This window comes from Oryza glaberrima, chromosome 2 (assembly GCF_000147395.1).
Source record: "Oryza glaberrima chromosome 2, OglaRS2, whole genome shotgun sequence".
Classification (NCBI taxonomy): domain Eukaryota; kingdom Viridiplantae; phylum Streptophyta; class Magnoliopsida; order Poales; family Poaceae; genus Oryza; species Oryza glaberrima.
In genome coordinates this window covers 19236720-19259185 of record NC_068327.1, presented here as the reverse complement: position 1 = coordinate 19259185, position 22466 = coordinate 19236720, and the positions used below count along the sequence as shown (strand labels likewise).

General features: G+C 47.0%; 1 protein-coding gene across 2 annotated transcripts; it reads left to right on the top strand.

Annotated features, from left to right (window-relative positions):
* The first annotated feature begins 17033 nt into the window (after positions 1-17033).
* LOC127764619 (protein ADP-ribosyltransferase PARP3) lies at positions 17034-22466 on the top strand. Of its 2 annotated transcripts, XM_052289519.1 has the most exons (19): positions 17034-17422; positions 17526-17576; positions 17969-18315; positions 18413-18608; positions 18702-18809; positions 18893-18950; positions 19040-19109; positions 19261-19435; positions 19516-19649; positions 19761-20001; positions 20086-20213; positions 20345-20421; positions 20513-20673; positions 20778-20987; positions 21097-21199; positions 21315-21397; positions 21484-21633; positions 21763-21945; positions 22058-22466. In XM_052289519.1, the coding sequence occupies exons 1-19, from the start codon at positions 17420-17422 to the stop codon at positions 22124-22126; spliced, it is 2547 nt and encodes an 848-aa protein (XP_052145479.1). In that variant the 5' UTR covers positions 17034-17419; the 3' UTR covers positions 22127-22466. The 2 variants fall into 2 exon arrangements, with proteins under 2 accessions (XP_052145479.1, XP_052145480.1); XM_052289520.1 differs by lacking the exon at positions 17526-17576 and having other exon boundaries at positions 17035-17422.

Sequence of the window (22466 nt, the reverse complement as noted above, 5' to 3'; positions counted from 1 at the left end):
CCTCTGCCGTTTGGTGCATCACCCCGCGCCCCACCACTAATCTGAGGCCCCATTTGATTTCATGAAAAAAAAACGTAGGGATTCCAATAGTATAGATTTTACAATTTTTCTCCTATATAGCCCTTTAAAACAAGGGGCTGCTATACAATGGAATCCCGTTGGGACAGGATGATACCGGTTAGATATTAGGTCCTAATATCTCTGAGGTATCATGTCATGATACCTAACCTTTATCAGACGATACTTCTGAGGTATCAGGTGATACCTATAAGGTATCAGGTGATTCCTACCACGTATCATGTGATACTTGCGAAGTATCAGGTAAAATCTGTTAGGTATCAGGCGATTCCTAGCACGTATCAGATGATACTTGCGAAGTATCAGGTGAAATCTATCAGGTATCAGGCGATTCCTACCACGTATCAGGTGATACTAGCGAAGTATCAGGTGAAACATGTCAAGTATCAAGCGATTTCTACCACGTATCAGATGATACTTGCGAAGTATCAAGTGAAACATGTCAGGTATCTGGCGATTCCTACCATGTATTAGGTGATACTTCCAAGGTATCAGGAGCCAGGCACCAAAAGAATCGTCGCCGGTGATCCCACCGTTCACGTCTCACGTCGGAGCTTGTCACCGGCGGCGGCATCATCCACGGTCCACGCCGGAGATCGTCACCGGCACGGCCACATCCTCCGCCATCCACGTTCCACGTCGGAGCTCGTCGCCAGCGGCCGCGTCCTCCTCCGCCACGCCCCACGCCGGGCTCGTCGCCAGCGGCCGCGTCCTCCACCGTCCATGCCCCACACTGGAGCTCATCGCCGAGGCCGCGTCCTCCACCGTCCACACCCCCACATCATCAAGCGTTCGCATCGGCGCGGTCACAGGCGGTAGTGACGAGCAGGCAACGACCACGACCATGAAGCCATCATCATGTCGTCTTGCCGCCGACTCGCCGTGCACATACTCATTGTCTTGCCGTCTCGCCCCGCCGGGTGTCGTCAACGCTCCTCATCGTCTTGCCGGAGCAAAGCAACAGCAATAACAGGAGTCATGCATCAGCAACAGCTCTCACCGGAGCAGAGTAACAACAATATGAGGCACACCATCAGTAGCAGTGACGCACGTGGAGAAGACATGGCTCAAGGAGATAGTGCGGGAGGAGGCGATACCGTCCCACGCACTCGGGACAGTATCCCGTGGTATAGCATTTCCGTTAAAACAAAGAATTAAAAATTATTAAATCCTATAAAATTTCTACTCCCTCCGTTTTAGGTTATAAGATGTTTTGACTTTGATCAAAATCAAACTGCTTCAAGTTTGACAAAAAAAAATAAAAATAGTAATACTTTCGACCCAAGATAAATTTATTATAAAAATATGTTTAATTATTAATCTAATAAAGCTATTTTGGTAATGTAAATATTACTATATTTGTCTATAAACTTAGTCAGACTTGAAGCAGTTTGGCTTTGACCAAAGTTTTTTTTTTCATATAACCTGAAACAGGGGAGTAAGGGATACCTCAATTAATACAAGTTTTGGATAATTTTTAATATGATGTTCAACTTCATAAATAGTTTCCTATGAATATCTTTCTCATCCAAATCCTATGTTTTTCATATGGTCCAACCAAACGATATTTCCTGTATTTTTACTATGTGTTACAAACCTCTTTTTGCGCTTGTCTGCATGTCAAAATTCTATGCATTTTCTATTTCTCTGTTTTCTCAATCATGCAGAGCCCCCAAATGTACTTCTTTTTCATGTTGAGTCTTATATAAGTTTTATTTTTTACATAGAAGATACATAAATACACATAACGCTATACACATTTACCATATGCATACTCAGAAGCGTGCCTCCTAACATACACAAAACACTAGAAAGGGGCGGTGGTCACAAATTCATAATCATACTCACAAAGGGATAGAGGGCTTAAGCCATGTTCTAAACTACATTTCGGCTAGGGCACTTCTTTGATTTTTATTAGCACATTTTTCAAACTGTTAAACGGTGCATTTTATACAAAACTTTCTATATAGAAGTTGCTAAACTCGTTTTTAAAGTTTTTAATAATTAACACTCAATAAATCTATTTCTCGTTTTGTGTGTGGCTAATAATCTGTTTCAAAACGACTTTAGAACACACCCTAAGTATCTTTGGACGATATGATTTTTAAGACATTCAAAAAAATTTTAAAACGCACGAATAGGAAAACCGTAGAAATATAGTCATATGCTACACAATACTACAAGATTCTAAAGGGACGCTGGATGTTTATGGTTCACAGGAATCTGGAGGAAATCAAATGGAGTGTGCATTGGACTAAACAAAACAAAATGAAATATGATGTGTGAGCTTATGCTAAATTTACTGCATAACGAATGCGTAGGAATTGCAGTTCGTGAGATGCTATTGCAATTCCTTTGTTGCAAATGTTGTTAGGGCATGTACAATGGTTATTAATAGTGGTCTCTTAGCGGTGCTAATTAGAAATACTTGTTGACATGGAAGAAAAAGAAAGAGAGAAAAACATCATTGTTATGCATAACAACGGCTCTTAATCACTATAATATAAAAATATGGTTGCATGAGTGTAAAAAAATGGAAAGAATATTAATAGAAGGAATATTTTTTAAGTTAATCATTAAAGCCTTTGTCGTATCAACTATTGTAAACATACGGTCTATAAATAATCTTGTATTGTCTAAGACACCATACTCGTCTCTACCATTGAACATGCCCTTATAGATTTTTTTTCCTAAGGATGGCAACCCTTCGAAATTACTACGATTTTCCTTCTATCAAAGAGCCCTTGGGGCTAATGCCAACTCTGCCTTAAGCAAGTGCTAATACAAAGGATCTCAATCTGTGTATACGGTTTATATCAACTTGAAAACAAATTTTGAGTTGAATAACATAACTTTGTGATCCTATTTAGTTTAAGACCTAGTACAATGTCAAATTTTACATATTGCTATTTTTTTTCATTGAATAGGTTGGGCACTTTCAAATTTTGAGTAGTTACCAAATTCTAATAGTAATCCCACTGTTTTAAAATATAAAACCTTGTTAACTTTTATACATGAGTTTGATCATTCATCATAAAGTATCTTTAACGATGAAACAAATCGCAACAAAATAAATCACATTTACATAGTTTATTTTAATAAAGTCAATAATGTTGTGTATTTATAAGCAAAGATAGTATTACCACACAATTATAGTGCAATTTGATTGGGCTTTATCTAAAGCAAGTCTTTAAATCCTTAAGCAGGCCACATGTCAAGACATCTATCTATACTCCTTTAAAAAAAGTAGCGGTGGTGGTGAGTGGCGAGTCTGTGACCACCCCTACCACCAACTTCCTATCCTTTGGAGGGAAGAAAGGACATGCGGGGTCAAAGAGCCCACGTGTCAATCAAAGGATATGAGGCCTCGAATTTACAAATACTCATAAAAATTTACACAATACACCAAGGATATTCCAATTTTCACTTAATGCCAGACAATTTGTTTAGGGGGTGTTTGGGAGAGAGGGGCTACCCCTCTCTCCCAAACACCCCCTTAGTCCCATCACCTACCATTATCCTACTTCTTTACAGCCCTCTTATTTCCCCCCTCTTTATTATTATTTGTCATCTTTATATTTTAGATGGACCATATTTTTATTGAAATTCCATATTTTTCATTTCGATATTTTGTCATCTATAAATTGAATTCCTACTTTAACTCTTATAGTTATTTTTCTATTTTCGTAAATTATTTTATTTTTTATTCTAAAATTTAATTAATCTCATGTTGTGTTTTAGATGGTCTCTTCTTTCAATATTCTTTATTTTTTTCTTTATTTTTTATTACTAGTTTTAGTTATTTATAAACCAACTTGAACTCTTATCTTTATTTTTTTTCTAATTTTGGAATTTATTTTATTTTTTATTTCGAATTTTAATTAATCTCCAATTGTGTTCTGTGTGGACTTTTCTTTTAATATTTTTTTATTCTGGATTATAACTATTTCTAAATGCATTCATGCTGGAATTTTTTTCTTTGATATAATCCTTCATAATGGACTTGATATCTGGTTTCAAGTATGTTTTAATAATATACTGTAATAGATATGTGCACTTTCTGCGGAGTCTGCAGGAAATTCTTGAGTAAATTTCACAAAACTACAGAATTTTGATCAAATTATCCAAAAACTATAGATTTAGTGTGATATATCATAGAACAATAGATTGAACACTAAATTTCTCACATAACTACATACTTAAGATGGAGAACCGTAAAACTACAAATTTAATAATAGTATTATCACAAAAATACAGGTTTAGTGACAATTTAATCACAAAACTTGCATGTTTATAACTCAAATATAACACTAGTGCTAAGGATTTAAACTCTAAAATCTGTACTTTTGTGATAATTTTGTTACTAGATCTGTAGTTTTGCGATACTCCACCTTAAATATGTAGTTTTGTGATAAATTTAGTGTTAAATATGTAGTTTTGTGATACATAACCTTAAATCTAAAGTCTTGTGATAATTTGATTAAAGTATATGTAGTTTTGTAAAATTTACTCAAAATTCTTCGAAGAACCTGTCAGGGTTACGGATAAGGTATACCCTCTACCCTTGGATGTATGCTATACGGCAATACAGTATATCGGTGCATATACGGACATTCTCTGAACACGCTAAGGAAATCCATCACGAAGTCTGCTAATGGAAAGGTTACTACCCGTATAGGACTGGGTCGTTACTATATCGTGCAGGGTCCGGTGTCTCCGAGTCCTACTTGGAGACCGTTTGACCTACGTTATAAAAGGGACCCCCCGAGGAAACTTAAGGGATCGAATCTCAGAGCCTACACAACGACCATAGCCTACGTAGTCGGAGACTACAGGAGCCGAGTCGCCGGGTGATCTAGTCGAATCAACTTGACTACGGTCTCATCGGTACCGCCGAGTTCTACTACTCCCTTTGTAATCTGTGGTTCTTTCCATTTAATCCCATATCAACTGGATTAGGGCTATTACCCGCTAAGGGGCCTAAACCAGTATAATCTTTGTCTCTTGTTTCCTTGATGTCGTATTACGTAGATCCTCGTACCAGCGTACCCCAATACCCTCTATATCCGGTCTACGGGTACTCACCGTCGACAGTGGCGCGCCAGGTAGGGGCACTTGGTGCTCAAGGTTCTACTACTATGACATCGAGCTTCGTCGACAATAGAGTCAACACCGGCCCCATCCAAGGAATCCCTGCTTCAACAATGCTGGTGTGGACTCAAGTCGATGAAATCGTCTTTCCGGTTTACACCACGGTGCCAATCTCGGCTGGTCCATCAATAACCGGAAACGAGAACGCCGTGGCTATAAACCCGGACGGTCCCATGTCGAAGGATCCTCCTGCCAGGGCGGAGAACGGAACATCAACGTCATACGAGCCTGAGAAGATTCCTAGCACAGCCGAGCCTTGTCCTTCCGACAAGGACTGCGAGCCGACGAGGACAACTTCCGAGGTCACCAAGTCCTGTTGTCCTATCCACAAGTCCAGGAAGCACAACTTGCAAGCTTGCTGGGTTTTTCTCAACGTACAAGCCGAAATCTGTGCTTGCAAAGAGCGTGGAATCCTGCGTACTTCTCCAACTCGTGATGTCTATTATCCTATTCACAAGACGAAGAATCACGACTTCTCAAGCTGCAAGGTGTTTCTCCGCGCCATGAAGACGACGCTTCCCAAGGTCCAACAGTCAGGAACCTCTCTCGAGGAGACAGACAAGGAACAAGGAGCGACGTTGACTTTGGATCGTTTCGTTGGAGTAATCGACATCAATCCCCGCGAACCATCAGTCCTTCACTTGCTTGAAGACTATGGCTCGTCATCTTCCAGTACACCACGCGACGTGTTTGCCATCGGTGGAACTAGCACGTATGCACAGGCTAACGCAGAGGCAGAGAACCAGATGGCCACGCCAGCCCAACATTTCGGCACCGTCAATGCAATATTGAGAGAAGCTCCCTATGACCCCGTGCTTAACGATGACCTCGCACGATGGACGGAACGACTACGGGAATCGGTGGCCAATCTCAGTAACGCATTCGAGGAAGCTACTACCAGAGCACAACCGGAACGACCGACAGCTGGCGGTGCCGATGGTGAACCACCGGAGTAGCGGACGTAGCCTGCACGAGCTACCCCTCCACCTCGCAGCACCGGCGATCTCCGCGACCATCTGAACGGCCGCCGAGAAGCACGACGCGCGCGAGACAACGAGAATTGTTCCCGACATCGTGTTTCCTCACGACGTCGTGAGAACGAGGAGCGAGGAGGCCGCTCGAACGAGGACCAACATCACCGTGATCGTCATAACCGCCGCGATCGCGATAACCGTGAACAGCGGACACCAGAAGATGAGGTCGGGGGCATCAACATGAAGAAGATGATAATGGTGACCGGCATCAGGACAACAATGGTGGACGATGACAGATTTCTCGAGAACCTGAATGTCGCCCTCGGAATCGCACGCCGGAGTCGAGTGAGCCATCGTCGTCATCGTCATCATCATCTTCGTCTTCGTCATCCGATAGACGTCCACAGAGGACACACGATTGCCAACAACCCGCTGCCCCCAGCGCTGGGTGTAGAGCTTTCAACCGTTCTCTACGTGATGTCCGATGGCCCGAGAGATTCTGACCCAGAGCAATAGAGCAGTACGATGGAAGTACTGACCCTGAGGAATTCCTCCAAGTCTACTCCACGGTACTATATGCTGTTGGGGCAGACGACAACGCGTTAGCAAACTATTTGCCAACGGCGTTGAAAGGTTCTGCGCGTTCGTGGCTGATGCACCTCCCACCTTACTCGATCTCTTCATGGGCAGATTTGTGGCAACAATTCGTCGCGAACTTCCAGGGAACTTACAAGCGCCACGCGATCGAAGACGATTTACACGTGTTAACACAGAATTAGGGTGAATCTTTGAGGGACTATGTTCGGCACTTTAATAAGTGCAGAAATACGATCCCCGATATCACCGATGCTTCTGTGATCCGCGCTTTCAAAACAGGTGTCAGAGATCGCTATACTACCCAGGAGTTGGCAACAAGGCGAATCACTACTACTCGAAGGTTGTTCGAGGTTGTCGATTGATGTGCCCACGCAGACGATGCACTGAGACGCAAAAACGACAAACCAAAGGCGGGAGGAGAGAAGAAGCCAGCCAAGGACGCACCCGAATCAAGCAAGAAGAAAAGCGGCAAGAGTGGGAAGAGGAAAGCTCAAGCAGAAGTCCTTGCATCTGAATACGAGCACCCGCCCAAACACCCAGACCCACAGGGCGGTGATACAAAGAGAATATGGTGCCCCATACACAAGTCGGACAGACATTCTCTGGAGGAGTGCCTCATCTTCAAAAAATCGTTGAAAAGGCAGCTGGCTTTGGAGAAGGGTAAGCGAGTACGTGTAGTCAAGAAGGCAACTGAGACAACTACTCAGGACTCGGATTCCGCGTACCCAGATTCCGATCTTCATGTCTCGCACATCTTCGGAGGTTCCACAACGTACTCTTCAAAGCGAGAATACAAAAAAGTGGAGCGTGAGGTTTGTTTGACATGGCAGGGGGTCTTCGGAGGTTCCACAACGTACTCTTCAACCCAAGATGAAGTGGTCTGAACAGAAGATTGAGTTCTCAAATGAAGACCACCCCAAGGCTGTTGTTATAGCAGGACGATATCCGATCGTGGTCGAACCCACTATTCGGAATATCAAAGTAGCGCGAGTCCTCGTCGATGGCGGCAGCTCCATCAATCTTCTCTTCACCAGCACTTTGGACGCAATGGGAATTCCACGAAGCGAGTTGACACCTACTGATTAACCCTTCCATGGAATCACCCCTCAATCTTCGTCCAAGCCATTGGGCAAGATTATGCTCCCAGTGACTTTCGGCCAAGCAAGCAACTTCCGAACGGAGCAGATAACATTTGATGTTGCTGAATTCGACACAGCATACAACGCCATCATTGGAAGAACGGCACTCGCGAAGTTCATGGCCGCATCTCACTATGCGTATCAGGTACTTAAGATGCCCGGGCCGAAGGGAACAATCACTATCCAAGAGAACGCAAAGCTGGCGGTCCAATGCGACAAGCGGAGCCTCGACATGGTCGAGCACACTCCCAACCCACCCGCCACAGCCGAGCCACCCAAGAAAGTGATCAAAACGACTAAGACGCCGAAACCAGACGGCGCAATCAAAATCGTCCCACTCTCCTGTGCCAACCCCGACAAGACGGTCAAGATCGGGGCATCACTGAACGAGAAATAGGAACTCGCGCTCATCACCTTCCTCCGCGACAATGCGGACGTATTCGCTTGGCAGCCGTCCGACATGCCGGGGGTCCCCAGGGAGGTGATTGAGCACAAACTTATGGTGCGACCCGATGCCAAGCCAGTAAAGCAAAAACTGCGGAGATTTGCACCAGATCGGAAACAGGCCATACGAGAAGAGCTCGATAAACTTCTTAAGGCTGGTTTCATCAGAGAGGTACTCCATCCAGAGTGGCTAGCCAACCCATTCATGGTGTGGAAGGCCAACAGGAAGTGGAGGATGTGCGTCGACTTCACTGACCTCAACAAGGCGTGCCCCAAGGATCACTTCCCTCTTCCTCGAATAGACCAACTGGTGGACTCAACAGCTGGTTGTGAGCTGTTAAGCTTCCTTGATGCTTACTCCGGCTACCACCAAATCAGCATGGCAAAAGAGGACGAGGAGAAGACAGCATTCATCACACTGTTCGGTGTATTCTGCTACGTCAAAATGCCGTTTGGACTCATAACCGTAGGGAACACTTTCCAGCGCACGGTCCAAGGGGCACTTAGCGATCAGTTGGGTAACAATGTTGAGGCCTATGTCGATGACATCGTTGTCAAAACCAAGACAGGCGACTCATTGATTGACGATCTACGGGAAACCTTCGACAACCTCAGACGATATCGTCTCATGCTCAATCCTGAAAAGTGCACGTTCGGGGTACCGTCGGGCAAACTGCTCGGATTCCTCGTCTCTGGCAGAGGAATAGAAGTAAATCCCGAGAAGATCAAGGCAATCGAGAACATGAAGTCGCGGAACATGAAGTCGCCCACAAGGCTCAAGGACGTACAGAAGCTAACCGGATGCATGGCGGCGCTAAGTAGGTTCGTCGCTAGGATGGGAGAACGAGGACAACCTTTCTTCGCACTGCTAAAAAAGCAAGACAAATTTGTATGGACACAAGAAGCCGAAGAGGCGTTCATCGCACTCAAGTGCTACTTGTCAAATCCCCCTGTACTTGTTTCTCCCCAACCTAACGAAGAATTGTTTATCTATATTGCTGCTACGCCCTACTCTGTGAGTACTGTCATTGTTGTCGAAAGAGAAAAGGTGCAGAGACCAGTCTATTACGTCAGCGAAGCTCTACACGACGCAAAGACAAGGTACCCACAGATCCAAAAACTGCTCTACGCAGTAATCATGACGTCAAGAAAGCTACGCCACTGCTTCCAAGCCCACAAGGTCACAGTTGTCTCCGCCTTCCTTCTTGGCAAGGTCGTGAGAAACAAAGACGTTGTCGGCCGTATTGCGAAATGGGTAGTCGAGGTAAGCCAGTTTGACGTCCACTTTGTACTACGAACAACCATCAAGTCCTAGGTTCTCGCCGATTTCGTAGCCGATTGGACTATGCCTGAAAACAGGTCAGATAGTCATATCGACAACGAAACATGGACAATGGCGTTCGATGGCGCGCTCAACAGCCAAGAAGCAAGTGCGGGGTTCATCTTGACATCACCTTCGGGAGATCAGTTCAAGCATGCAATTCACCTCAACTTCAGGGCGACCAACAACACAGCCGAGTACGAAGGACTACTCGCTGGGATGAGAGCTGCAGCCGTACTTGGGGTCAAGCGACTAATCATGAAAGGGGACTCCGAACTAGTCGCAAACCAGGTGCACAAAGATTACAAATGCTCTAGCCCTGAGCTGTCCAAGTATCTCGCAGAAGTCAGGAAGCTGGAAAAAAGATTTGATGGGATCGAGGTCTGACACGTATATCGCAAGGACAACATCGAGCCAGACGATCTAGCACGGTGTGCGTCTAGAAGAGAACCACTCGAACCCGGCACCTTTCTGAACATCCTGACAAAACCATCAGTGAAAGAGGCAAACGACGAAGATAGCCCAGTAACCCCCGACATCAGCCCGGGGGCTACAGAGGCAGAATGCGCCGTTGCCGACATCGAGACCACGGACGACTGGCGGATCCCACTCATTAAATTCATAAACAGCGACGAGTTGCCCCAAGACGACGCAGAAGCCGAGAAAATAACCCGTCAAGCAAAAATCTACTGTATGATCGACAATGATTTGTACAAGAAGGCACCGAACGGGGTACTTCTAAAATGCGTCTCGTCCGACGACAGCAAGCACCTCCTCCTCGACATACACGAAGGGGTCTGCGGGTCACATGCCGCCGGTCGTACATTGGCCGGAAAAGCCTTTCGACAAGGATTTTTCTGGCCAACCGCCCTCAAAGATGCTTGTGACATGGTACAACGGTGTGAAGCTTGTCAATTTCACAGCAAACACACAAAGCTACTAGCGCAAGCACTACAAACCATCCCTCTCACTTGGCCGTTCTCATGCTGGGGGCTCGACATACTCGGTCCATTCCCACGAGGACAGCGCGGCTACAGATTCCTGTTCGTGGCGATCGACAAATTCACCAAATGGATCGAGGCAACACCCACGGGAGAAATCAAGGCCGACAACGCCATCAAGTTCATTAAGGGGATATTTTGCCAATATGGATTGCCTCATCGCATCATAACGGATAACGGCTCCCAATTCATCAGCGCCGATTTTCAAGATTATTGCATCGGACTGGGAGTCAAGATATGCTTCGCCTCGGTTTCTCACCCTCAGAGTAACGGATAGGTCGAAAGGGAAAACGGCATAGTACTACAAGGGATCAAGACCCGTGTCTACGACAGGCTCATGTCACATGACAAGAAGTGGGTCGAAGAACTCCCCTCGATACTATGGGCCATGCGCACCACACCGACAACGTCCAACAAGGAGACACCCTTCTTCCTCGTGTACGGCTCAGAGGCCATGCTCCCTACCGAGTTACGACATCAGAGTACACGAGTACAGAAGCACTCCGACGAGGATCAGGAGGAACAGCGAAACGATGACGTGAACCTACTCGAGGAATATCGAGAACAGGTCGCCTTCAGAGCAGCTAGCTACCAACAGGCCCTCCGACGATATCACGAGAAGCGCATCCGAGCACGCATACTTTCGATCGGCAACTACGTCCTCCGACGAGTTCAAAGCCAGGCAGGGCGAAACAAACTCTCGCCCAAATGGGAAGGACCGTACACGATCACACAAGTCTTGCGGCCAGGTGCATTCAAGATTACAGACGGCGATGGTCGCGAGTTAGCAAATTCTTGGAACATTGACCAGTTGCGTAAATTCTATGTATAAGTCAATAGTGTCCATACTTGTAAGACATCTTACAAATTCAATAAAGTTTGTTTCAAGGAACAGATTTCAATCACAGTGCCCCTTCCCGATTATCCCTTACCCAGACGACTGAAACCTATCCTCATGTCCCTTTACACCATCTTGACAAGGCCTCCGAGGAACCTAAGGGAACTTCGGCTGGGGACGCCCAGAGCTGATAAGGCCTTGTCGGATCCTTTAGAGACGAAAGACCATGTAAGATCTAGTCGTGTAAGAGTTCTCGCCGTGCGTATTAACCAAGCCGTGTAATCGGAAATGGATTTTTCTAACTTCACGGCTGGGGGCTAGGATCAGTGCTTATTCAACTAAGGCAAGTCGAGAGTCCAAGAGCCTTATCTTTCGAGAAGAATCCTCCGACGACAAGGCTGGGGGCTAGGGAGAGTATATAACTCAAGTGACTGATCGAAGTCGCGAAGTGAGAAGACACTCCTGCACACCACATCCAGAGTAAGAAAGCTTAGTTAGATAGATTTCCCTTCTATTTCACAAGCATTCCTTACAAGTCGCAAAAAATTCCAAAATATATTACATTTTTCTTAAGATGTTTTGTCACAGATATACAAGCACTACCAGGAAGGCCAACGCCAGTCCATTGATTGGAAGATTTTCTCCGCTAGCGGAGCCATCGACTTTGCTAGGTTGTCTATCTCCGCAGGATTCCTCCGAGAATGGGAAAACCCTTCGTGAAGGAACTCGAGGTGCAACTGCGGACGATGATCTCGTATACACGCCAACATGTGCCCTCCGGCGTATCAGCTCGATCAACGACATTCCTGCTTCAGGGCCTCGTCAATACACCCGCCGATGCCTTCAAGCTGAGCACAAGCCCCGTTCAGCCACGAGATGTAGCCAGCCGCTGACTCCTCGGGACCCCCGCGAGGTACTCGGAGCTCTCTGCAGACAACGGCCATGATTGTGCAACAACTCCTGAGGTACGAGTTGAACCATACCTCGCGACCTCGGAGCGCTTCCACAGCTCGGTCCCTCTTCACCTCCAATATAGTTCTCTCAAGTTTGGCGACCTCGAACTTCGTCCTCCAGTATTGAATGCGACGGTCGCGATCAGCAAGCACACTCTCGAGGTCCGCCCAACACGCAAACACCTAAGTCAAACTAATCAAGACAGACAAGGTAAAGGAAAGGGAGCCGACAAGAACCAACCTAAAGAAGTCGATGCCACGTCCGTCTCCTCAGGCGGATCCTGGTCCATGTCGTCCCGCGGCCCGTACGGCTCGAGCTCAAGTGCCGGAGCGACTACAGACAATTCAGGTTGCCCGCGCTGCTGGACATCCTCGACATCAACATCTCTACAAACAACAGACAAAGTACCCGGAATCAAAATGCCAAAGAAGACTAAGGCGACGGTTGCACACACAAAAGCAGTCGGAACCGACGAAAAGTTTTACATAACGCGATTGGTTAAGGGGTACAGACAAGCGGCGGCCCTACTCTTCAAAGAGCGGGAGGATAGACTCCCCCAGATCGCCGACCTCTTCCATCACATCCTTGCGCGCGTCGCTAGCCGCCCCCTGATCCAGGATCTTTTGAAGATCGAGTTCAGGATGCGCCAGCCTCACACACGCAAGGACATGGCACGCCCCGGTATAGATCCCGTTGGACGTCTCCTCTCCGATCCTAGCCGCATGCTTGGAGGGGATCGCCTCCATCGCAGTCGCCAGTTCCGCAAGCGAAGACGTCAGCGAGAACTCGTCGGGATTCGCCGAGATGGTGGTCTTGACGCCGCACTCCCCGGCAAGCTGGTGCAGACCGGTGTAGGTGACCCGCAGCAAGCCACGGATCTCCGACAAGTTGTTCTCAAGCTCCGACATATGGCGCTCGAGCCCTTGCCGTTGTCGCTTGTTGCCGGCCACCAGCTCCCTCATCTTCTGGAGGTCCTCGCGAACCTCCGCCAAATCGCGCGTCAGCCTGTTGGCGTGCTCATTCGCCGCCGCCTCCGTCGCCGCCCTCGCCTCCGCGATCTCGCGACTAATGCCGCGAGCACCAGCCTCGAGGATGCGCCCCATCTCGACCTGGAGCTCTTCCCAAGTGAGGACGGCAGCTGGCGGGACTCGACCAGCCGCGATATCACTGGCCGGGCCGCTGGGCGTCACCTTGCGGCTCCTGGGCATGACCACGACCTCAGTTGAGGCCACTGCAGGAGATGCGCTGGAGTTTGCTCCAGACCCATCTTGCGCCACCTTCGCCCGCGCCCTACAAAAGACGGTCACGTCGATCATCGCAACGAGATGATAAAATCTGATTATGTCAAGAGCCTCAAATCTCGTCCACTTACTTCTTGCCGAGTGTCACCAGCCTCTGCCGTCGCGGAGGCAGGGGAGACGCATCCGAGGCCTAAGTAAACCGAGCACGACATGAGGGCGACATTCTCCGACTACGTAAATCAATGACCTGGGAAGCTTACCGATGGAGTGGGCATCTTCCGGCGGTTGCCGAGCACGGAGGAAAATTTCCTCCCCGTCTTCGGAACCTTGCCGCCGCTAGTCGTTGCAGCAGCAGCGGTAACAGCCGCATTGGACGCCTCCCGGGCAACGTCCTCCTTCAACGAAGCCGCCGTCTGATGGTCCACGAGCGGCCCGATGACGTCAGTCAAGGGGAGAGCCTGCGCGACATGAAGTCACGATGCGGTCTAAGTATTGAAAGGGAAAGGACTGTCGACTACACTCACGTTGATCGCGGCTTCACGCTCAGCCGCCTCCCTCTCGCAAAAAGGGGTGGGGACGTTGCTCGTCGTCGTGGGACTGCTAATCATCACCTGGGCAACACGGTGTTCCACGGTTGCGCCGCTCAGTCCTGCAGATCGAGAACCAAGTTTCGACAAGTCGGGAGGAATGTGCATAAAAGGAGAGGAACCCAAAATACAAGAAAATACCCCGAGAAGAAACCCGGGTCGCGTCCTCCGGCCCAGAGTAGCCAAAGGCTGGATGGACTCGAGCCTGGAGCGGCTGGATTCGTCTACCAATGAAGTCGGCAGTGACTTCATACCCCGACAACCCCCGTTCTCGTAGGTCATCAATGATATCGATGAAAGATTGGAGGGATGGGGTCAAGGCGGGTTTGGCGGTCCAAGATGGAATCTTGTCTGGTTGCTCCTCAGGAACAATGAAGACTGGATCCGAATCTTCTATCTGAAGATAGAACCACCTCCCCCGCCATTTGCTGCGAGATGAGGGGCACTGGAAGGGGATGTATCGCGACTTCAGGCCATCCCGAAGTCGGAAACCGACACATCTGGACACCTTTTTAGGTTCCATCCAGCGCAACTCATAGTAAAAGCGGAAGAGGTCGAGAAACGGCTCTACCCCAATGTAGGCCACACAGAGATAAGAGAAAATGCTAAGGGAGGCTATGGAGTTGGGGTTCAAATGAAGCAGAGAAAGACCATAGAAGTTCAAGACGAGAAGAAAAAACTCGGAAGGCGGGGGAAGAAAACCACAAAGAATGTAGTCCTCAACCACAACCATGCGGCCCAGGACGGGTTCAGGTTCAGTACCTCCCGTTTCCCTCTCCATGGTCCTGCGACCGGGGAGAGCACCCTCCTCTTGCAATTTCTTCAAGGACACGCGGCTGGAGGTGGATTTGTCGAGATCCATTGCCGCGGGAGATCGCCGGAGAAGAAGCCACAGCAGGCGAACCTAGGGTTTGTGTGGGAGCGGAGAAGACGAAGAACGTTTGGAGGCAGGAAGTTTCTCACAAACGCCGGACTCTAAAATGTATTCTCAAAACTCCCTTAAATAGGCGCACTACCGACGGTGCGAATTCCAAGGAAAGGAGAGAGGTGGCCGCCGGAAATTTCTAGGTCCGTTACGCGAGGCGGTTTCTTGGACTTTAATTTAAATTCACTCATAACCGTTGGACTTCACATGGTGTTGTCAAACGCTCTTTGTCTCTACGGCCCTCACACCGAGATCGACCAGTCGGGAGCGACAACAATTCCGATATCAGAAGTCGCGATTGGTTACATGAGTTCATTTAAGTTGAAGTCGGGGACTACTGTCAAGGTTACGGATAAGGTATAACCTCTACTCTTCGATGTATGCTATACGGCAATACAGTATATCGGTGCATATACGGACATTCTCTGAATACGCTAAGGAAATCCATCACGAAGTCTGCCAATGGAAAGGTTACTACCCGTATAGGACTGGGTCGTTACTATATCGTGCAGGGTACGGTGTCTCCGAGTCCTACTTGGAGACCGTTTGACCTGCGATATAAAAGGGACCCCCCGAGGGAACTTAAGGGATCAAATCTCAGAGCCTACACAACGACCATAGCCTACGAAGTCGGAGACTACAGGAGCCAAGTCGCCGGGTGATCTAGTCGAATCAACTTGACTATGGTCTCGTCGGTACCGCCGAGTTCTACTACTCCCTTTGTAATCTGTGGTTCTTTCTATATAATCCCATATCAACTGGATTAGGGCTATTACCCGCTAAGGGGCCTGAACCAGTATAATCTTTGTCTCTTATTTCCTTGATGTCGTATTACGTAGATCCTCGTACCAGCGTACCCCAATACCTTCTATATCCGGTCTACGGGTACTCACCGTCGACAGAACCTCACATGGAAAAAAAAGGAAATTCTTGGAGTAGAATAGACAGTAGAGATGCATGGTTGAATTTCGTGTAAGATCACTATGGTATCGACGATTTATTTGATTAGGCCTTCTTTAAAACAAAGGAAAAACATATAAATTCCAAAGGATTTATACCCTATGAAAAATAATCCTATAAGACCCTTTGAAATAAATGATTGATTCCTACCAATCCCTTTGAAATTCCTATGGAATAAAGTATTGTAGAGGAATTTTGGAGGGAAATTAGCATGATGTCTTATCTCGGGTCTCATCTTTTCGCTTATGCTTATCAACCAAAATTTCAATTTTGAACCTTAAATTTGGAGTTGATTTTTAGGTTTTTATTTGAAGTTTATTTTTCAACCTTTGCTTTTAGTTCACTAAAAACACGTATGTAGAAGTTTTATTCATAAATTACTTTTCGTTTGCAAATATGCTGTTTGAATAAGCGAAATGATGGCTCCGCTCGTGTTTTCTTCTTCCCGTGTCTTGAATTTCTACGTTTTTCCTGTATAACTATCAAACGGTAGTTTTAAAACTTTTATGTGTTTTTAAATCCCGTAGGAATCCAAACAGTCAATTCCTACTTTTTTTTTTCTATACCCGTATTTTGACAATCCTGCGTACCAAAGTCCTATATTTCCCGAGTACAAAAATCCCCAACACAGCGAGGTCACATGAGAGAAGGGCCCTCAGTGCTCTCATTGACTCATCCAACGGCTGAAATGCTCACCGACCTAATCGAACGGGCGAGAACGCGGACACGAATCTTGGGAAAACCCCAACCAATATACACATAGGAGTTGTACAAGAAGCAGTATAGGAGTAGTACAGAAGCGGGTCGTGGCGAACGGCGAGCGCCGGCACGCCGCCGCTTTTCATCCGACCGCTTCCACCGCCCCCCAAACATCCGAGCCTCATTTCCACCGCATCTCCGCACCCCCACGTCTCGCGTCTCCCTCCCAGTCCCACCCCCACGGTTCGCGGAGCCCGAGAGAGCGGCGCGCGCGTGCCAGCGTCTCCGCGTCCGCATGGGGGCGTGGGTGGGCTACGTGTCGCCGCGGCGGCAGGCAGGCGGAGGAGGGCAAACACCTGGAGCGCGGCCGCGGCGACACCCACTCCGCCAGTCGCCACCGAGCGTAGCGAGCCAGCCCGTTTATATTTAACCGCGGAGGGGGGTGGAGAGATGGTTCGAGATCCCTGATGCTCGCCGCCGCTCCCTCCTGTTCCTCGCCCACGCGTCATCATGGTCTGCGCTGTTGTACTTGTGCCTCCTCTGCTCTTTGCATTGCCGTCTCCATCTTTTTCTTTAAACTTTTAATCCATTATTCATAGCAGCTTTGATCTTATAGTTTGCAGTTGTTTGTGTGGACGGATTGTTTCTTGGTTGGCCCTTAACCTTTGTGAGTGTTCAATTTGTAGTAGACTAGTAGTAGCTCTTTGTTTTCTCTGAGATTATTGAGTATTAGTAGTGTGCTTTGCTTGCAGCTTGCTAATCAGGTTCGCCAATTGATGGTAAAGATTATCTAAGATTCAGTAGTTTTGTTGGGTAACTAGTTTATTAGTTGCTAGTTCAACGATTCTGAATAAGTAGATTCATATGTGTTGGAATCAACTTCACTAAAGCTTTAGCCTTCAGGAATTAGGAGTTAAGACATCTGTTTTTCCAATCATGAGGGAGACCCCCAACCCCAAGTCGTCTCCAGTTTTAACAATTGGAAAGTAGTTATTTTCAAAATAATCACTTTCCAATTGTTTGTGCGAATCTCATTTTGAACTGTTATTATCTTTTCAGGTACACGAGACAAGATCACGCACACTAGCGGCTTCCCAAGAAGAAGGGAAGGCTGCTCCGAAGAAGCAGAAGACAGAAAGCAAAGAGCAGGAAGGTGGCCAGCAAGCGCCCTCCAAGAACAAGAAGACAGCCGACAATGAAGAGCACGACGGGGAGCAGGAGCCATCAAAGAACAAGAAGCTCAAAGCGGAGGAATCTGACCTGAATGGGAAGGCAACAGCCGTGAAGGAGTTCTCTGAATTCTGCAAGGCCATAAGGGAACACCTCACGATCGAGGACATGCGCAAGATCCTCCAAGCCAATGAACAGGATGCATCTGGATCAGAAGATGCAGTTGTCCCAAGATGGTATTGTCTATTTAAAAATATGAAACTATTCTTTTATCAAAATATCGAATTTAGTCTTATGGTGGATTCAGTGTAACGATTTGCTCCATCGCTGCAGTGAGGATGTGATGTTTTATGGGCCTCTTGACAAGTGCCCCGTATGCGGTGGTCAGCTCGAGTGTAAGGGATTGGAATACAAGTGCACTGGGACTCACAGTGAGTGGGCATGTTGTAGCTTCAGTACTAACAATCCTTCGAGGAGAGGTGGTCCTATAAAGGTCCCTGATGATGTCAAGAATGATTTCGTGCGCAAGGTAACGAAGCTGCATTTTGAGTATTTATTTGCTATCTTTGCTGCATGTCTTGGGTTACTGTATATAAGCTGCATTTTGTTTCTTCTTCTGCAGTGGCTGAAGCAACAAGAAGGGAATAAGTACCCTAAACGTAATTTGGATGACGAGGGTATCTTCTCGGGCATGATGATTGCATTGTCTGGAAGGATGTCACGCTCACATGTAATTCCTCTGAACATTGCTTCCAATTCACTCTATGTTAATGGGTTTCAGGAATCTAATTCTGTTGGTACTAAAATGGACAGGGTTATTTCAAGGAGCAGATTATGAAGCATGGAGGGAAAGTCAACAACTCCGTGATTGGTGTGTATCTTATCTATTTAATCTAGTCTGATCTAGTTCATCATAATGCAAGATAACACAGTTGGGAGTCCATTCCTTTGTGCTCGCAGGTGTCACTTGTGTAGTGGCTTCCCCAGCTGAGAGACATCAAGGTGGCTCTGGAGGATTTGCCGAAGCACTGTAAGCCCTTGCCTTCTGTTCTTTGATATATTCCTTCCTCTGAACAGCGATAGAATGGATTAAGATGGTTGAATAAAAATACTTGCGACACTGGATGATGGAACGTATTACTGAATATTGATTTCTTCTTACATCTGGGACCATACCACAGGGAGCGTGGAACTCCTGTTGTGAGTGAGAATTGGATAATTGATAGCGTCCAGAAGAAGGAAAAGCAACCTTTGGCTGCTTATGATATTGCATCTGATGTTGTTCCAGAAGGCCGAGGGCTGCCGCTGGGCAACCTTGATCCAACTGAGGAGGCTATCGAGACCTTGGCTGCAGAGGTTGTTGCCTGGTCAAGTGCATTTCATAAATTGCACCTTTGGTTTTAGTATCTCTAGTAATTTGCTTGTTTTTTCTTCAGCTTAAACTTGCAGGCAAAAGAGCAGTGCACAAAGATTCTAAACTGGAGAAAGACGGAGGACATATCTATGAGAAGGATGGCATCATCTACAATTGTGCCTTTTCTGTGTGCGATTTAGGAGGCGATATTAACCAGTATGTTTATATTCTCATTACATATTAAGCATTATGTTCTCATTACATATTAAGGGAATGGGTGGCAGTCAAGTGTATCTGGATTTAGCAACTTAAGACGGCTCTTTGCAGGTTATGCATTATGCAGCTGATCATGGTGCCTGAGAACCATTTGCACCTATACTACAAGAAGGGTCCTATTGGACATGACCAGATGGCAGAGGAACGGGTTGAAGATTTTGGTAGTCGTTTCAATGATGCTATCAAGGAATTTGTCCGTCTTTTTGAGGAGGTTACTGGAAATGAGTTTGAACCATGGGAGAGAGAGAAGAAATTTAAGAAGAAGTGTATGAAGATGTATCCCTTGGACATGGTACTTTACTCTTCTAGCTTATTTCTTTTTGATTTCATACCTGTATTACCCATGAATGTTGTTGTATTTTGTTCTCCTTGATAGGATGATGGTGTTGATGTGCGCCATGGTGGTGTGGCTCTTCGTCAGTTGGGAGCTGCTGCAGCACACTGCAAGCTTGACCCTTCTGTTACTTTTATCATGAAACAACTATGCAGCCAAGAAATATACAGGTCTTATATAAATCACTACTTCTGAGTCACTCAGTTGAGACAATGTGGTTCTTTTATTATTATTTTTCCGCTTGGATAATGAACTATCATGTGTTTCTTATGGAGCTTACTCTTAGAGCTTCTTGTCACAGGTATGCTTTGACAGAGATGGGCCATGATGTGCCAGACCTTCCTATCGGGATGCTTACAGATCTCCATCTGAAAAGAGGTTAGGTTATCTTATTTATTGCATTTAGCAGTTCCTTCATCATCGTCGCGACTCATGGCGTGCAGAGTTCATCAACTGTTCCATTTGGCAGGGGAGGAGACGCTACTAGAGTGGAAACAAGATGTCGAGTCTGCTCCAGAGTCTGGGCCTGCTGCTGACGCATTCTGGATGGAGATCAGCAATAAGTGGTTCACCCTATTCCCCACAACTCGTCCATATACAATGAAGGGATATGAACAGATTGCTGACAATGTACGATGCACAGTGCATCTATACTCACACTGTTATTTTTATAGTCTGTTTAATCTGCTTTGTTGATCTTTCTTTCTTTCTTTCATAATTCGTATGGCATGCAGGTGGCTTCTGGTTTGGAGACTGTTCGTGATATAAATGTCGCTTCTCGTCTTATTGGTGATGTGTTTGGTTCAACTTTAGATGACCCACTGTCTCAATGCTACAAGAAACTAGGCTGTTCTATCAATCGTGTTGTTGAAGACTCGGAGGACTATAAGATGATCCTGAAGTATCTGGAGAAAACCTACGAGCCTGTCAAGGTTGGCGATGTGGTAAGATGCCAGATTGTGCTACATTGGACTCCCATTCATTTTGGTTTAGAAAAAAAGAATCTTCGTTTAAATTCGTATTTTTCCTTTGAAATATGCCTATTTTCATCAGGTTTACAGTGCTACTGTCGAGCGGATATATGCTGTTGAATCGAGTGCTCTTCCTTCTTATGATGAAATAAAGAAACTTCCGAACAAAGTTCTCCTCTGGTGTGGTAAGTGTTTATAACTTTCTACTCAACCCCCTCGCAGATATTAAATTTGTCACTTTTTGGGTACTCTAGGCAATGGTTTACCAATTATCACATGAGCTTCTTCTCTTTTCCACAGGAACAAGAAGTTCAAATTTGCTCAGGCACCTGCGCGATGGTTTCGTGCCTGCTGTCTGCCATATACCAGTGCCGGGATACATGGTAATAATTCGTCGGCCATGCAAATCATTTCTCATCCTAGCATTGTGCTGAAAGATTCTAAAAGACTATTCGATCCATGGACGCAGTTTGGCAAAGCCATAGTTTGCTCAGACGCAGCAGCCGAAGCCGCGCGCTACGGCTTCACGGCGGTGGATCGTCCGGAGGGTTACCTGGTCCTGGCGGTGGCATCTCTGGGGAAAGAGATCCAGGAGATAACAGGCACGCCAGGCTCAGAGGTACTCTCTGATCTTTGATCTTTGATCTTTGGATCTTTGACATGTTTACTAGAATGTTGCCATTATCTAAAAAACTAGAATGTTGCCATGGTTGGGTCCTGACGCTGCTGCCGTGTGGTGTTTTGCTAGGACGTGAAACGCATGGAGGAGAAGAAGATGGGCGTGAAGGGAGTCGGGAGGAAGACGACCGACCCGTCGGAGCACTTCACCTGGAGGGACGGCGTCACGGTGCCGTGCGGCAAGCTGGTGCCGTCCACGAACAAGGACGGCCCGCTCGAGTACAACGAGTACGCCGTGTACGACCCCAAGCAGGTAACAACTACATATTGGTTTGGTGTGGTGATCAAATCTCAGCAGAAGTCAAGAGTCTTACCTCGCTTTTTCGGCTTCGGCTGACGACGATTTCCTTTGCCAATCTGTGCAGGTGAGCATCGCGTTCCTCGTGGGCGTGAAGTACGAGGAGCAGAACATGGAGGTGGTGCCGGACGAGTGATCGATCGCCGGCCGGTCACCCGACCGAGGCCGGTGGCGGCCATCTGCCGTTCTGCAGCTTTTTAGCTTAGAGTAATGGTAGCGAATGCATTTTGGGCCCGTGTCCCATTTTGGGCTGTGTACTTGCTGGAGCCCGGCAGCGACGGTGGTGGCTGGTGTGTTCGACGGTGGCAGCCCGTGTCCCGTTTTGGGCTTTGCCTTGTTCTCTTCTCTTCGTCGTTTGCCGTGCGGGTGTGCAGTGCAGCCACGCTCTGTAGGCTGAAAGAACCCGTTGTCGCAGTGTCAAAAGTTTGTACATATTTGTTATGTGAATCGTAATGGGATGTCGGGGTTATCAGTTA